Below are 18082 nucleotides of genomic sequence, written 5' to 3' on the forward strand. Positions count from 1 at the left end.
AAAGCTAGAAAGATTATCCAGCGCCATCTCTCGGCGGCAGTAGAGGTCATAACAGTTCATGTTATAATGAAGTATTCATCCTGTTAATATGCATGTTATATGAAAATGCTCACATCAAGATGATGTTAAATATATTTAGAACCCACCTCAGGATAGAGATAGATATATGTTAGGAACCATAAAGAATGTAAGAGGAACGATTAATACTTCTAAACAGGTAATACTCCCTTGGATTACCACAGTTGCATACCTGCCAACTTTTACGAATTTTTCGTAATTTTTACGAAAATGCGTTTGTCTTTACGATTTTACAATCGTAATCCATTTTTTACGATTTTTTTCCTTTTTCAAGTGTTTTTAGTGATTTTTGTCGAAATTTTAGAATTTTTCGCCAATTCAGCAATTTTTGCCAATTGCATCTTGTTTTACTGCCAACTACCGACTACTTCGAATCCAGTAACCTGCGGTTTCTCCCAACTTGCTGCTTAACCAGCCAATCCAATGCGCTGAACTTGTTTCTCCCACTTTTCTTTGTGGGTGCCAGATTATTATTTTTTTTTTTTTTTCGCGTTCGCTTCAGCAGCAAGGGAATTACTCAGCGAGCGTGGATTGTCGCATTCTGTTTTGTTTTTTGTTTGCACGTGCTACGAATTTTCTTAATGCGCCGTTGTTTCGAAATGAGTTTAAAAAAAAAACCGTATTCTGAATATTTTCGGCCTGCCTACAAAGCCGAATTTCCAACAATTTAAAGAATCCTTCAAAGGAAATAACTATGCATTTTGCAACGTGAGCGTGTGTGACTTCATAATAAGTCACGGTGGAAGAAACGACATTGTGAGGCATGTTAAGTCTAAAAAGCATGATGTTAATGCTTCGGCTTCGACATCGTCAAAGAAAATGGATGATTTTTTTTCAAATTCGGCTACGAATTCGGATGCCGATGTCGTTTTGGCAGAGTGTTTGTTTACTGCATTCCTCATCGAACACAGCGTGCCGCTAAGCGCTGCTGATCACGCCGGTTCTCTTTGTGAGCATTTCAGGCGGTTGTTTCCCGACTCCAAGATTGCTCAGAAATATGCTTGTGCTCACACGAAAACATCTTCTATTGTGAACGAAATTGCTTGCGATGCGCAGAGTAAAACGATAGCTGCACTCCATAATTCAGCATTTTCGGTGTCAATCAATGGCAGCCACGGCAGCGATTGGAAGCTTTACCCCATCGTTGTCACATATTTCTGTGATGTTTCTAATGAAATGAAAACTCATCTTTTGCGTCTTCCATTGTTAAATGGAAACGCTACAGGGGAAAATATTGCCTTCTTGGTAATTAATGAGTTGAAACAACTTAACATCCCAATATCAAACTGCATTTCATTTGGTGCAGATAATGCTCATGTCATGGTGGGTGACAAAAAGGGTGTAGCCTTTTTCCTCAAAAAAAGAACAAAATGAATTAATTGTTATTGGATGCCCATGCCACTTAATTAATTTGGCAGCCGAAAAAGCTGCAGCTGTAATTCCACACAATAATGCTGAGTGCGAGAGAGTCTTCAGTGTTGTGAACAAAAACAAAACTATATTTCGTTTTTCAAGTTCACCAAAAACTAGAAAACATTTTAATTGCTAAATGTTATGAGGAAACTAATTGTTATGACAGAAAATTTTCCAAAGAATTTTTGGCTAAAGCCAAAAAATGCACTCTAAATTCATTGCAATAATTTTTTTTTTTTTGTGTAACATTAAGTTCTTGTTTTATGTTTTCTAATAAATTTTTTAGTTACTACTTAATTGAGATTTACTAATGCAAGTACAGTTTTCTTTTTTCTATTTGTATAAATTGTTATTTTTTAATATCAAAGCATGATATTAATTCTTCGTGTTCTTCTGAATTTTTATCTTTAGAGGTTGGCAGGTATGCAGTTGAACTATTATTGCCATTTTTAGTTGTGTTTTCATTTACCAGGTTCTCTGCAGAAGTGCTTCCAGAATATCTGCTGAAAAATAAACAGTTGAATCCCCACTGTGATGGACTGTACTTTGATCTCAGTCTAACTTAAAAACGCATATGAGACTACAGCAATCGAATCGCATCTTTTCATCCAGCAAATATTATTTTTCGAAAAATAGTTACTAATATATTAAAAGGATTTTTCCATATATTTCCATAAAATCTCCTTTGTTAATGCCACCCAATGAAAGTTTTTAATATCCTCGAATTGAACTGTTCATTCTTGAATATATTCTAAGCAGTTATAAAAATTTCTGACTTTCAGAAAATCAAGTAGTTTAAGGCCCATATCACACGACATTTGTTTCACTCGAACAACTGTTTCGGACAATTTTTTTCACTAGTTTACTATTGAAAGAAAGACGTGCGACTTTTTCCTTCCTTTCCTAAAAAATTGCAAGTTGTTCGCTTTCAACCAATCATCTATCAGCTTGTTTGTAATGGGGAACCAGTTTACCCTGTGTTAACCCCAAAGCGATCTATGGTGATTGGCTGTTGTGACAAAGCAGAAAAATTGTTCCAAACAGTTGTTCTTCCGAAACAAACCGCCGTGTGATTGCAGCCTAATATGGCACTTTGTTCTTCCAACCTAGTGATGTCCTTTCGAATAACTAAAGAAAGGCAATTGTTATCAATTCTTTCTCGCATGTTTGTTTTTAAGTTAATTGATTTCATTTGACACCATAATTGAAATTTTATCCCCTTCAATAATTTTCAAAGCATTGTGAAATAATGTAGCTTTGTTGTGGATAAACTGAAGACAAATTTGTGATGTCATTTTCAAAAAAAAAACAGCTGCAATATTAAAAGTATGATTTAAATATTTTGTATATTTTAAAAAATATTTTCTACAGCTGGTAAAAGAGCTAGCCGTCATGTTTTGCTGTAACCAATAATTCTTTTATATTCGATTTTTGCGCTTTCACAAAAATCCTTCAAACTTTCGTCACACACAGTATATGCATAAATAAGAATAAATTTTTGAAGTAATATTTTCAACATCCACTGGAAGTAAGTCAGATGCTGTTTGAATTGTGTGTAGAATGTGCTCTGCACAACCTACTCGAATAATTTTTGGGTTCAAACATTCGTTAAGTTTCGTAAACGCGTTATTGATGCTTCTTCTAGCTTTTCCACCAAAATTTGTGTTAGTGTCAACAAGGCAATAATTTTATTGTTCAAATTATTCTTTTTTAAAATAGTACCTATTGAATCAAAAATTATTTCTGAAGTTTCACCCAACAGCCGTCCAGACGCTATTGTGTTTAGGGGAGCTTGACTGCGATTCCGAAGGGCCTGGCTTTGAATCCCGGAGAAGGCATGGTTGTAACTGCCCCTTCATAGGAGACAATGGTGGCCCACCTAATAGGTGCCTCCATAATAGAGACCACCACGTCTGGCCTTAGTAGAAATTATTGGACTTTGTTACAAAACTGTTAACTGTTCACAATCTGCCATTGGGAGAAAAAGTTTCACCCGACAATAAAACAAAATCTAATATTCTAATTTTAATTCCTGTTTCTAGATCAAAACGTCTAACAGTTGTGGAAAATAATCGTAAATCTTTGTAGTTGGAAACATCAATATTATGGGCATAAAATGTGCATTTATCTAATTCTTTCTGCAATTGTTAAAACGAATATGGTGGAAAACATTACAAATAATTGCTTCAGTTTTTGTTCTCGCACATGCAAATTTTGTCGTACAATGTTTTGATTATTTGCAATGTACAATCAATTTATCCGAAACTTTGATTGTGGTTTATGGTGTAGAAAGCAAATAGCCCTTCAGCTAATGCTAGCTGTTCCTACATTAACAATACATATTCCTTGATGAGACATAACGACAATGATCGAACACAGAGTAAATCTAGCTCGTTACATTGCCTAATTTAGTTTACATGCTTTTTATTTTTTTTAATTCTTTATAGTCACTATAATAATTAATAAATAATATGTAATATATTTTTACAGTTCATTTAAAATTTGAAATGCAGATATTTTCTAAAAATCGGGACGTGGGGTCACTTTACAAAAAGGGCGAACGAAATTACTCAGAATCTCTGATGCTTGCAAGTAGAACTACGCAGTTAAATAACGGTTCTGCCTCATTGTGTATTCAGATGGGATTCTAAAACTACATTCTGTCTGTAAGTAGTAAGTTGAAGTTAAGAATCGAAAGGAACTTAACATCTAACTGTTAATAAAATTAACATAATCCTTACTTATATTATTTTATACTGATCATCAAAATTAAATGTTAATGGGAAAAAATATACTAAGTTAATGTGGCAACCAATGCAATAATTGGTACTGTTCGGTTTCGAGGGCCGTAAAAAATCGCTAAACTATTGTTGATGTAAGTGCTGGCAAAAGTAATTGCGGCAACCCTAACACAAGAAAGGAAGTATTATAGTGAATAACTGTCTAAATATTGATGTTTTAATTTAGATGAAAGGTTAACCGAGTTATCGCTAAAGAGGTTATCTCGTTGGTTGTTCAAACATGATTTTCTATAATGAATGATGCCTTTTCTTTGAAAACATTTTCAGTGCAGAATCGCCCGCTCTTTTCTTTGCCGCTTTTTACAATGGTAAAAACAATTGGAATTTTGTCAATTTTCTTTTACTTTTTAAGTGACAATAGGTCGATGTGTACATGGATAGCGAGTATGTGCAGTTCTTTAAACGCGTCAAACAGTGGGTGATTCTGCACTTTACCCAAAATTCTATCGCAAACTCTCATCATAGGCTATTCCCAAATTGTTAAATTCATAGGATATCAGAAAAGGAATTAAAAATTAAACTAGTATTTCAATGGCATTTTAGGCCATATAGAACTATATAAACTTACACAATCCGAAATCATCTTGTATGCGAGATAAGTCACACTGTTAAATGGGCGTGTTTGCTAGATTTGGTGCTTTCTTGCATACATTTTCGCTGCAATTTTTTTACGGCTCGAAACCGAATAGTACCCAATAATTATTTATGTGGATGAAATAAATTTGAACACAAAATTGTATATATGTTAGTGCTGGACCATATTCAGAAATGTAGCATGTACCATATGGTATGTACACACATACATATACCCACGTACATGCATACATTTCTGAACCTGGTGTCAGTAAGAGGTTACTTTTTAATCTTTTGTTCAGAAATAGGTAACGCTTTGTAAGATTGTAATATATAGATTAAAAAGAAACTAAATGTGAATTAACAGCTCTATTTTCTTGTATGTTTATTATACAGTACAAAGTCCGTAATCCGGACTCGTCGGACTTCGGCGATTCCGGATTATAGATAATTTATTTAAATCTGGTAAGATGGCATGCAGAAATTATGCAATTAAAAATATGAAACCGTAATTTATGAAATAAAAAGCAATTATGATCTAAAAGGTATCAAAATTTACACGAAAAAAGCTTAATATTTATTTGTTTACTTAAACATTTCTTTCAATGTAAGTTGCTTTGTTTTTTGTGCTAAACGCGCATGCTTAAAGCATACAAAAAAGTTTGTGGCTTTGAGGTACGGATTATAGATCATTCCGGATTACAGACTTTGTACTGTACTGTATATGTATTTCGTATATAGTTATAGCATAATATAATTTATTTAGGCTCCCCGTCCAAGCACTGGGCCTCACAAACTTCGAGAGTCCTTGCCACTTATCATAATGCTAAGAAATAGATTAAAATATGCTCTCACAAATGCTGAAGTTACAAAAATTGTTATGCAGCGTCTCATAAAAGTAGATGGGAAAGTAAGAACAGATAGCAACTACCCAGCCGGGTTTATGGGTAAGGATTTTTCTGATATTGCTATTTATTGATTAAAAACTTTAAGAAATTTGTGTCTGAATATAAATTGTGAATATGAAATATATAACTTTATTCTTAATTGTGCTTGCTGAAGGCCGGTTTACACTTCTCTGAGTGAGCCCTTATCTGAGCATGGATTGTTTACACTAGTCAGGGTGGACTGACAACTCGCCTCCATTTGTTTACAAATTGGATACTGACACACAGGCTGTGCTTGAAGTTTGCAAGGCAGTTTCCAGTGAATTAATTTCTGTTCTAGGGTTAAAAAAAAAAAAAAAAGAAAAGGAAATAAAAGCATGATTGGATAGCTTGCCATGATGAATTGGGAGCGTTAAATCATCTGGGGTGAAAGTATCCAAAGTGAGAACCTCATCGGAATGTGTGAAGGGGAATTTAAAACTTTATTGGAAATGGTCACTCCTCTTATTCCCCCCCCCAAAAAAAAAGGTTCTTTCAAGATGCTCTGCCAACAAAATTTAAACGCAGCACTTTGGTTTCTGTGGACGGGTGACTCCTAGAGTTATCTGCAATATTTAATTTGAGCATCACAATCAGCATATTTATTCCAGAAGTGTTCAAGGTCATTTTCTGTGTATGTAGTTGAGTGAAAATTATTAATCTTTTGCTTGAACTCTTTAACACCTTCAAATTTTAGCATGTTAATAAGGCGATTTTTATTTTAATAATTCCGACTGATGTAAATAAAATCTAATTTGAGGTTCAAATAAAAAGGAAAGTCTATAAACAAAATTTCCAAATTTTAGATAATTTTATTTGATGTAATTGGCAATGAGTAGAAACTCGTTTTTCAAAATTTATATCAACAAAATAAATGTTTGCCCTTTCACTTATTTTAATTGTAAATTGGGCAGTTGAATAACATATAATTTAATTGTTTTTTGATTAAAGAAGATTCGGAAATAAGTATTTTGAATCCTATACCCTAATTTTTCTTCTGTTTTTTTCTACAATATCAAAAACCTAAATTCAATCTAATCAGTAGTTAAATCAGCGTTATATTTTGATATTAGAAAACAATAGTAACATTCAGGCAGTGAAATATCCCATAATACTTTTTAAGATGCATATTCATTAATAAATGCCATAGTTTGATTATTGCTCTCTCTGCATTTTCGATGTAACAAAAAAATTGGACACGAGATCTCTACTTAGAGTTAGTGCCCAGATAGATTGTCAACTGGTTCAAAGTAGAACTGGACACTCCGATTCATCTCCCTTACATTTTTATTCGGGCAAGGTGAGCTTTTACATTGTCAAAGTAGTCATGACGAGAGCCTCGCTGCAGAATGCCCGGACGAGTGTAAACTCACCTTGAGCTGTATTTAGCAAAATGTTATATGGTTATTTGTTATGTAAGGCATAATTTTAAATTTCTCTTATGTCAAAGTACAGTTTTAAGTTTTTGTACTGAATTTATATGTACTAGTATATAAATGCTTGTAAAAAAAATCTCATGCAGAAGTAGCAAATTTTTTGCCAGCTCTAATAATGCATTTTTGGCAAGTGTAAATTTTTCTCTCTAACCGAAAGGACCTAATTTCTTGCTTTGAGAAATACTGTTCGGAAGCGCTATTCAAATTATTGCAAAGTTTTAATTGGCAAAAAAAATTTAACTCTAGAAAATGAATCATCACTCATCCATGTCGCTAATCGGCTCGTTTACCATGCAACTATATCTTTCTTATGATAAATAAAAGCGATAAAAGCAGTGCAAAGCGCAATAAGACCCTGCATAGTAGCAAAAAAGGATTTGAAGGAATAAAAAATGTAATTGTTTACTTCATACAAAAAAACTAAAAAGTTATTGTTAAAAACTTGCTTTGCACCAAAAAACCCACTGGTAATTTATAGAAAATGAGTTTTGTCTCCCATGCTTTAACTCTTTCGCATCGAGAGAGGGCAAAATCTCAATTCCCCAAACATCGAAAACGCCAGTATCTAAGAATTTCTCTTGGAATGCTTTTCCTTCCTTCATGACAAGTTGAATACTACAGCACTAACAATAGTCTTACTTAAGTAAAGCGAGAACTTCTTTCTTTGACGCTTTGGCACTGTGTGAAGTTCCCCCTTGGTACGAGATTGCATCAAAAGCTAAACACTTAGTAAACAAAGGAAACAAGGAAGCTACTTTTAGTAGCTTCAAAAGAATGATTGACACGTGATTTAACAACACCTGAAAGTAATGCAGTAATGTTGATGGGGGAAAGCACTGGGTAGGAAATTATTTGGGCATCCAGCTGATGTCTGAATTTTTAGGCATTTGGGGTGACTTTGATGCGAAAGAGTTAGTAAATTTTTAAAACTAGTGTCCTTTCCTGCTTAAGATGTTTTAAGATCTCAGTGTTGCCAGATGTTTTGTGTATGTTAAAAAATTGTAGATGCAGTTCTAAAATTTTATTTCCCTTAAAGATGTTATCACTATTGAAAAAACCGGAGAATTCTTCAGATTGCTGTATGATGTTAAAGGGAGGTTCATTTTGCACAGAATAACTGCTGAGGAAGCAAAAGTGAGTATTTTTAGTTGATTTCTTTTATATTGTACATTTATTCATATTGTACATAATAAATGCATTTACAGTACAAGCTGTGTCGAGTAAAACGAGTTCAAGTTGGACCTAAGGGTATACCTTTCTTAGTTACACATGATGGGAGAACCATCAGGTATCCTGATCCACTCATCAAAGTTCATGACACCGTTCAGTTAGATATTGGCACAGGGAAAATCATGGATTTCATCAAATTTGATATTGGTAATTACAAGTTTTGCTCTTATTTTTTTATCTGTCTTTTATGTGTTTTCACTTCAAATTAAGATTGGGCTTAATTTACATTGGCTGCTGTCCTTTTGAATTAAGGCTGTGACTTTGTTTATTAACACAACCGCTTTAGTTGTGTTAATACTCAAAGTAGAAATTGCCAAATTTTGAAAATTCATTTAACCTTTTCCCGTGGGCTATAGGGTCCAATTTCGAATGTATTTTGGCCATTTAGTCACTTATTTTAACTGAAAGGAACAGAAAAACAAATCGACAAGGTATTGCACTTCCTAATCCATATTAAGGAGTAAATTTTAAATCTCCATAGTTTACTGAAATTTCTTGAGGCACATTTAAAGTAATGAACGTGCGAGACATATATGTCCCAGCCCCCGAGAAAAGGTTAAACCGACAGTTATGTTCATAATATTTTTTCAATATAGTGTTGCCATGTTTGTATGCATTCTTTTCGTTGTATTCTATTATCAGCAGTTTTTATAGAAGAAACTAAACATTATTTTGTTTTTTAAACAGTTTTAAAATGTGCGTATGTTATTCCAATCTCAAGGAAAGTAAACCCTTTTCAAATGTGGAAAATTTGAATTATAAATAACTCCAAAACTCATTATTGTGTAAAATTACATACACCACACATTATTATGAAAAAATAAAACATTTTATCCTTAATATATTTTTAGGAAAAAAGTCCTTGAGACGATAGATTTCAGAGACATGATCATACTTAGGTATACATATAAACAATTTTTAATTTTTAGAATCACTTCAAATTTGCATTGATATTTACATATTTATTCAGATATTTAAGTGAACCTATTTTTATTCTATTGTGTAGAGCTAAAAAAATTTAATTTCAGAAGGTTTGAATTCTTAAAAAATATCATTTTTAAACTAAAATTCATTTCTTGGGGGAAAATTTTAATGAATTCATTCAATACATTTAAGTAATATAACAAAATTTAAGGTAATTGAATGGGTAGAATTTTATATAAAAGTGTAGCTAAATGATTGAAAATACTTGTTTTAAGATACGGGTAAATACTTAATCAACTACATTTTTTAAACTTTTTAATTTTTTTGTGTCAATCATGAGTGAAAACTGCTAGTTACATCTTTAATTATAATTTATGGCAAATTTTTTAGGGTTTATTCTTGTGTGAAGTCAAACCAATTGTAACATGTTTTGAAGATTTCTTCAAATATGCAAATAGTAATTTATTCTAACAGTAGTTTATATGAATGAATTTTATCATAAATTTTAAAGTTATGAGGTGTAATAAAAAGAATATTTTTATGAATTTTACAAGTACAAGAAATTGCATTAGTTAATCAGTTTCTTCAGTTACCTTTGATTGTTTTTTTAATTTTAATTTTCCCTTTAAATGTTTGATATTGCATGAAATTATTTGAGTATATTTAATAATAGAAATTGTCGAATTTTTTCAATGAATAGAAGTAAGAAGATACATGTTCTAATTTTTTGTGTAATATTTTTTTAAACAAATATTTTTGACTTTGGCTGGAATCGAAATCACGTGAGAATAAATCTCATCTCTCATCTGGTCAAAACGCAGCCAAAATAAATGCTTTGATAAAGGTCGCAAAATTCCTTTCATTAATTGAATTTTGCATTACCCAACAAAGCTACATACAACATATAAATTGTCAGAATGCATGTAGTAAAACTGAGTGTAATATAGATTGGCTAATGTCTAAACCACTGATTGGCATTTCTCCTTTGGTGGTAAAAGATATAGCCTAAATAAAAATCTTTGTTTTGGTCGCATGGATCTTAAAAGATTTGTGCATGAAAAATTAAGTAACAAAGTTTAAAAAATATAGCTAGTTTATATAAAAATCTTTGTTTTGGTTGCATGAATCTTAAAGATTTGTGTATAAAATTAAGTAACAGAAAGTTTGTGTATCCTCAGTGTTCTGTAAGAGTGAAATTTCTTTTCAGGAAATTTGGTTATGGTAACAGGTGGCCATAACTTGGGAAGAGTTGGAACTATAACATCAAGAGAAAGACATCCAGGTTCATTTGATATTGTGCATGTGAAAGATTCTCAAGGACACAGTTTTGCTACTAGGTATTTTCTCCCTCATTTTAATTTTCAGCTTTTTTAAAACTTTTTAGTTTTTTAAAACAAACTAATACATTCTGAGAGTTGGATAGTGTAACATTAATTGTGCAAGAAATTTTTGGAAGATCTAACATCTTTTAGAGTTATTGCAGAAAAGTGTAAGACTTCTCTGCTCAGGGCAGGGCTCATGTAAAATAACTGTAATCTAACAGAACAAAAAGGCTAAACTGTTCCTCAAAAGGATAGAAGGATAATTTTGCAGTGGAAGATGCTTATTTCTTTAAAATAAAGATAATAGGTTTCACGATTTAAAAGGCTAACATTGTACTGTATAAATCTTTGTCCACTTAATTTCTTTGCTGGGCCTTTTTTTTCTCCTACAATCCTTAGTTGTAAAAATATACTTCAAATTACAAAAATGTTTTAAATGATGCAGAGTTTCATGCTTTGCCATTTTTATGTTTACGGAAATCAGTTTTGTAAAAATTACAAAAAATCTCGGCTTTTTGCTCATTTTTCCAGTCTTTGTATTAAAGGAAATTTTTATGTATATTATAAAAAAAAAAAACAAGGATTTGACTTCTGTATGCACATCTTATTGTTTGGATTCTAGAAAACACCAGCAGGCTTTGGTATTAGCAGATCATTTTATTTTGTCATTTCATATTATATTTGTATTAATTAAAAATGAAACATTTGTACTTAAATGAATTTTCTAGCTAATAGTACTGTACTTTAATGAATTTTTTAGCTATTCTATCATTCTAAACTAATAAAACTTCATGAGAATATTAATAATATAACTTTAGACTTTGAAAACTTGAAAATCACAAAATGATATAGAATGGCATTTAATGGGGAAGTCAACTTTGAATTTATCCTAATTTATTTATTAGCTAACCCCTTGATTCAAATTTAAGATTTGCATTAAGGCCAAAAACGTGAATCTTTGCATCATATAAGACAATTTTGTAATTGGAAGTATATGACCTAGGGTTGTGTATAATGAATGTCTGTAAAGCTAATGTTTTGGTAGATTGTTGACCGGGATGTGAATACACTTTTTCCCCTTATGCTTATTTAAAAATTTTACAGTCATAAGAAATAGCCTGTTGATAAATATGGCAAATTAAGGTCAGGGTTCATATGGTCCTTAATTTTAACCCTCTGACTGCTCAATTTGTGGACCAAAATCCCTTCCCAAAAAAAAAAAAATTCCCCACCACCACCACCAGATTCAATAAGTCTAATTAATAATTCAATTAAATAATCAAGATAATCGCTGAATGTTTTCTAGCAGCCATTTCTGTAAGAAAAAATGGCAAGAAGCGAAGTTTGAGTGCTAACACCACGTGCCTTCAAAGGCCGCAATTTAGTGGACAAAACATTTTCTCCAAGCTTATTTTAAAGTGATGTTATTTTCCATTTTTGTGACTTATAAATATTTTGATTCTGAAAAATAAACAAAATAATAAATGTTGTATATATAAAGCTCAGTTTCCAAAACACTTTTTAGAGTAAAACAAAAAAATTATAATTATTTAAAAATGAATTTCTCTTAATTTTATATTTTTTCATAAGTTGTTTTCTGTATAGTTATGCCAGAATGTTGAAATGTGTATCATTCTAAAGAATTCACTTTCCTTTTCTGAGCTTTTTTTCCCCTCAAGCATCTGGCTTTTAGCTCTTACAGAGTTGGTAGGGAGAGGTAGCATTTTGGTTGTTTAAGAAGGATTTAAATGCAAAATTTATAGACACAATTCCAGAAAAAATGTGATGAAATAAAAAATGTCTTCATGCTATTAACACATAATGGACTTAATAATTCTAAAAAACTGCCACTCTGGTTCTGACCTTGACTTTATATTTATTCTCAGCAGTCATACTTACTATTAAAGAAATAAAATTAATAATTTCTACATATTCCAAGTACTATTAGTTTTTTAGAATAAGAAATCTTTATTTAAATCTGAAAACTCTAAAATGAAGAGAAAACTCATTGAAGAAATGTTTTTTTATAAAGGAGAGGAAAATTGTTCGAAGGCATATGGTAGAAACTAGCAAATTAATAGATGAAGCAGAAACCAGTGACAACATTGATTAGTTCATATGGGCATTATTTATTTCATCATTTATTGAAACAAATAAACTAAGAAAAAGGAATTTATGTAAATTAACTGTCTGGAAAATTTTTGAATTAAAAAAGATGTATAAAATTTGTTTCAAATATATATGTTTTGTAAATTTTAAGATTGTAATTATTCTAATATTTTAGAATTGATATCATAAATTATAACTACTGTAAAATAATCTTATGGCTTTTTAATGGATATTTTTAGAGTAAAAAAAATATAGCTATGTTAATCTTATTATGACACGCATTTTTAGAATAATTTCAGTTAATGTTTAAAATTTGAAGTTTTATGTTGGTTCTGATAGTCCTTTTTTTCTTAGACAATAAGTTTGCATCATAATTTCCATGATAAGAAGGACTTTTGTTAAAAAAAAATTTTGGGGGGGGGGCCACTGATTTCCATTATTTAGTCCATCCATCATAGTGAGTTTGTGCTTAGAAAGGGCTCTTTTCTAACAGATCAGAGGCACAGTAGTCCATAAGTAATAGACTTAATACAAAACAGCTTACCACCTCTGGTGCTTTAATGGCTTATTGGAACCTGAAAGTATATTAACTGGGTTACAACCTCTGGAACTCTACACGAACCTATGACACTAACTGCCAGAGCCTGACTAACTTTTAACACTTGCCAACCGTGCCTACATCGCCTTTCAGGTTTGTTCTAATCAGCAGGTCTCTCTCTAGACAAGCAGCAGCAGTGATAACATTCAGTCTTTTATTATGAATGATGCTGATTATGATACTTCTCATTTTAACCTTGTAATGATCCTAAGTTTTACTAATGTTTATTTTATTTTAAAACTGTACTATCACTTCTTATTTTCTACTTCCGGCCAGAATTAAATGCTTTAACTTGTTTATGCAAATTGTCTTGCTAACGCCCAAGTACTTATGTTGTGGCTTTTGCCAATAGGGAGAGAGAAGGAGTTTTAGGAAGCAAGCCGCTTGCCACTCTAGTTTTACGAGTTTTCACTCGGTTGCTGGTTGCCTTTAAGGCCAGAGGTTTAGCCCTCTTGATATTTGCAAACGTATCGTAGTAGTTTCAGCAGCTCGGTGTACTATACACGTACCTTTTAAATAAAGGCCAGTCTTAGTGCTAGGCATCTGTATACTAATTCAAAGTTAGCTTTTAGTTAGTAGTTTCGTATTGTTACCTTTAGACCACAAGTGGTTGGTCTCTGTATTCCGAAGTTCGGAAGTGCCCGTAAAGTATTGAAAATAAACGGTTTTGTATACCCTTCCTGCTTGAGTAAGCTCCCTGTTCTTATTCAGGGCATTCTATGTTTCCAAAGCAAATCAATCAGGATGTTGGGGTTGTAATTTTTGAAATAAATAGTTAAAAATACTTTTCTTCTTTGTCTACCACCTATTTTTTCTTGCGTACCACCGGTTGAGAACTTCTGCTTTAGACTGACTAAGTATGTGACAAAATAAGACCTAAAAAAATCAGCATTAAGCTAACTATTAGTAAAACGTAAGCTTCACTTATTTTCTTTGAAATAGGTCCAACCTGTTATAAATGCTACTTGTAAAATATTTAATACAGTCAAAAGTCGTTAATTCGGACACCCATAATCCGAAATGATCTATAATCCGGACCTCAAAGCTACAAACTTTCTGCACATGCGTCGCGTCCACGCATGCGCACAGGCGTTTACGAGAGCGCGTAAGACCCTTACGGCTGCGAATATGTTTGTGCGCATGCGCGTTTAATGTGTAACGGAGTTATACGCTAAGCTAAAGTTATCTAATTCAGTTAATGTTGCTGATTGTGTTGTTCCTTAATCTTCGAATTGGATCCGGCTTATTATTTTTTGCAGACTGTTTGAGCAATTTTATAAAAGTAAGCTTGAACTTTCGATTATGTCAAATAGAATTTCCAATATATATTTACTACAAAGCGAAAGTATGTTTTGAAATCCGAAATCTGTTTATCAATTTCACGCTGCTCTGCGGCAGAGGGGTGGGGCAGAAACGTCATTATTAGATTATGATAGATTAGAAAGATTGTCAAATAGAAATTCCGATATATATTTAATAATATGTAATTTGTATCTACAAAGCGAAAGTATGTTTTGAAATCCGAAATCTGTTTATCAATTTCACGCTGCGAATTGGAAGTTGATCTATCAGCACTCAGCACTATTCTTATCTTCAGGGCAGATGTTTTTATTTTATTTGGTTTACAATTCCGTACTAAGTGTAGTATTTCATCTGAATATACTCCGTCTTTGATATGATTTAAATCAAGTTCCTCGTCATTATAATTCGCTTCCGATGTAAACAAATAAATATTAAGCTTTTTCTTTTTGTAAATTTTGATACCCTTTAGATCATAATTGTTCTTTATTTCATAAATTATGGTTTCATATTTTTAATTTTGTAATTTCTGCATGCCATCTTACGAGATTTAAACTGATGATCTAAAATCCGGAATCGCCGAAGTCCCGACGAGTCCGGATTAACGACTTTTGACTGTACTACTTGGTAAACTGCATGAAGTTTATTTTACTCTCAAACTTATTAATAATTATGTTAATTTACGTTTGGTAATAATGCATACTACTTATGGATCTTTTATTTTTAGGATGGTATTAGAAAAGTGAAATTCAGGCATAGAATATTTTTAATTGAATTTAATCAGTTCCCATATGCTGATGGGTCCTTAATTTTTCTCATTAATGGTCCTTAAAAGTACTTAATTTCCATGTGCAGAAATATGTACGAACCCTGAAAACAGTATTTACCTCTTTTAGGTATTTGTTTTGTTTCTTTCCGTTCAGAAATAATGGTGTTTGTTTCCCCCCTTTCCGATTGATTATTTTGCTTATTTTACACTGAAATTTTAATACTATGCATTTCACAACAACTTATGGAATAGGAAATTTCTCTTTGGAAAGTGCAGAAATATCCTTCAATTCACAGCTGGTTTATGTGCAGCGATGTTTTGAAAGAACAGATCTACAAGTAGACGATATTTTTTATTTCAAATAAGTAGAAAAAAGAAGCTACTATGAGAAATTTTTATACTAAAACATTTCTATCCCCCCCCTCTTTTTTTTTTTTTTTTTTTTTTTTTGTTGTTGTTGTTGTCAGAATTGTTCTCAAAGTGTATGAATACCCTCTACATGTTGGTGCATAAAATGTGACCATGTCTTTGTTAATAGTAGTTGAAAATTTTTTAAATACCTGTACAAAAGCAATTTTTGTTCTTAAATTGGTTAGGAACATCAGATTTGGGAGGATATCGATGTCTCATATTCAAGCTTTTTGAAATGAGCTGAAAATTCTTTATGTATATATTTTGTGTTTGTACATGAATTTAATAATCTTTATTTTTTTTACATTATCTTCAATCATAATGAAAACATAATAAGCTACTAGTAGAGGAGAAGATAACTAAACATTGCACCAAGTTTAATTTCTGAAGAAAAGGGTTATATGCATTAAGTTTTCACTGTTTTATATATATATCACATATGAACAGTTGTATTTGAGAAGTCCTCCACATAAGAATCCTCTCATTAGATGATAGCCCTCTCTTACAAATTATAGGTGTATCAAAATGTAGTAAAAGTTCGAATGTTATTTTATATGATCAGAAATTCTTTGCAAATTGTTCTGACCTGTATTTGAAGTTTGTTGTAAGTGCGAGTCGATGATGAATAAATTACCTACATTGTTTGATTCAGATGATATAAAAAATATTATCTGAGACTCGTACTTTTATGAGGCCATTAATTATACTAATTTGTTTGATGGAGGTTGTAATTTTTCTCTGACATTTTAACATTAAAACAGTAAAGAATTGTATTTTTGCCTGAGGATGATGATTAGTATTCTTACCTACATTGTTTGATTATCCTTGAAAATAAACTTATCTGATTTAGCAGCAGGCAGTTCTTTGTTTGATTCATAGCTCATTCTAGCAGTTTTCTATTAATTCATTATTTTTTTATTAGGTGGGAGCACTAAAAAACGTCTTAAATGTGAATGTGCCAAAAAAAATAGTGGTGAAAACAAAAACCAGTTTCAGCGTTGCTGTTTAAAAAACAACTATCTAAAATTTGGTAGGTTGAATGCTACATTACTGTTGTAAGCATATATGGACACGAATGGGACATCAATCCCCCCCTTTCCCTGAGGGGAAAAATAAGAGACGCTGTTTCTGCGACTATTTAAGGAATATTTTATGTGAATAATTTCATTTTTTTTTAAATAATCAGACCTTGTAATCTTATTTTGCGAGAATGGAAAATTTTAGAATGGTATTGACATTTTTGGATACTTGTACTGTCATGCAATTATTAATTGCCTTAATAGAACTTGTTGATTTTTACATAGGTGAAAGATTTTTATTAGGTGCAAGTTGCTTTTCCCTTTTTCCCAAACAGTTAATATTTCACAAATTGGCAGGCATTATCAACATAATGATTTAATTGTTGAATAAGAATTATTTTTCACTTTAATATTAAAAATAATTATATTCCTTGCCTGAGAATGATGATTAATATTTTTACCTGCATTCTTTGAATCTGCATCTTTACCTGCATTATCCTTGAAAATAGTTATCTAATTTAGCAGCAGCCAATCCATTGATTCATAGCTCATTCTGGCCACACTGAGAACTTTTCTGTTAGTTTGCTATTTATGTGTTTCTTAGGTGGCAGCATTAAAACATTTCTTAAATTTGAATGTGACATAAAAATTATATGTTTTAAAAATAAAGTGCTTGCATACCTCAACAGATTTTTCTTCCCCCCTCCCAAACCCCATTCCTCCGAAGTATGTAGCGATCTGTTGTCACTTTTAACAACAACACAAAAAATATATCAAAGATTCCAGAGTATCATTGTGCAAACCTCAGCATTCTGTTAAACACATCTTGTTTGTTCCCTTTGAAGATTTTGTGCTGAAATTTTGTATGCCTGCAGAACTTTTACTGCAGTTTCTTGGGTTGCTAGGAAATTTGATGATCGCAGGTTTTAAAATCAAATTTAGGCAAAAAAAATAGTGGGGTTTCTTTATAAAACCTTTTGGAACGTGGAATATAACAAAAAGCATGCGTGCAAAAATGGCAACATAGCTTAACTGAAGAATTGCTACGAGCGTGGTTGTCAGAGTTTGGCACATTCGGAAAATTTGCAACCTCTGCTAAAATTGCAATAATACATAAATACCAAATTTTGGATTGTGTCAAATTGACTGTTTAGTGAAAAACAGTTTAGTTTAG

The 18082-nt window shown here is 31.8% G+C and overlaps 1 protein-coding gene and 2 non-coding genes across 4 annotated transcripts in view; all 3 read left to right on the forward strand.

Annotated features, from left to right (window-relative positions):
* Positions 1-18082, forward strand: part of RpS4 (ribosomal protein S4) — a 39256-nt gene that overhangs the window by 9173 nt on the left and 12001 nt on the right. For both annotated transcript variants that reach the window (XR_015043060.1, XM_085823895.1), the window contains exons 3-6: positions 5632-5812; positions 8264-8361; positions 8433-8604; positions 10589-10718. Coding sequence is in view for 1 of the 2 variants with exons in the window: in XM_085823895.1 (XP_085680021.1) it covers positions 5632-5812; positions 8264-8361; positions 8433-8604; positions 10589-10718 (581 nt within the window). In the remaining variant the exon portion in view is untranslated. The remainder of the gene's footprint in view (positions 1-5631; positions 5813-8263; positions 8362-8432; positions 8605-10588; positions 10719-18082) is intronic.
* Positions 16500-16571, forward strand: LOC118185830 (small nucleolar RNA SNORD34). Its single transcript, XR_004757664.1, has one exon. It is a non-coding gene; the product is annotated as a small nucleolar RNA SNORD34 (small nucleolar RNA).
* LOC118185832 (small nucleolar RNA SNORD34) lies at positions 16670-16739 on the forward strand. The gene has a single exon (XR_004757666.1). It is a non-coding gene; the product is annotated as a small nucleolar RNA SNORD34 (small nucleolar RNA).

The sequence above is a fragment of the Stegodyphus dumicola genome, chromosome 9 (assembly GCF_044657685.1).
Source record: "Stegodyphus dumicola isolate Sdum_Otavi_A_Nest chromosome 9, ASM4465768v1".
NCBI classification, from domain to species: Eukaryota; Metazoa; Arthropoda; class Arachnida; order Araneae; family Eresidae; genus Stegodyphus; species Stegodyphus dumicola.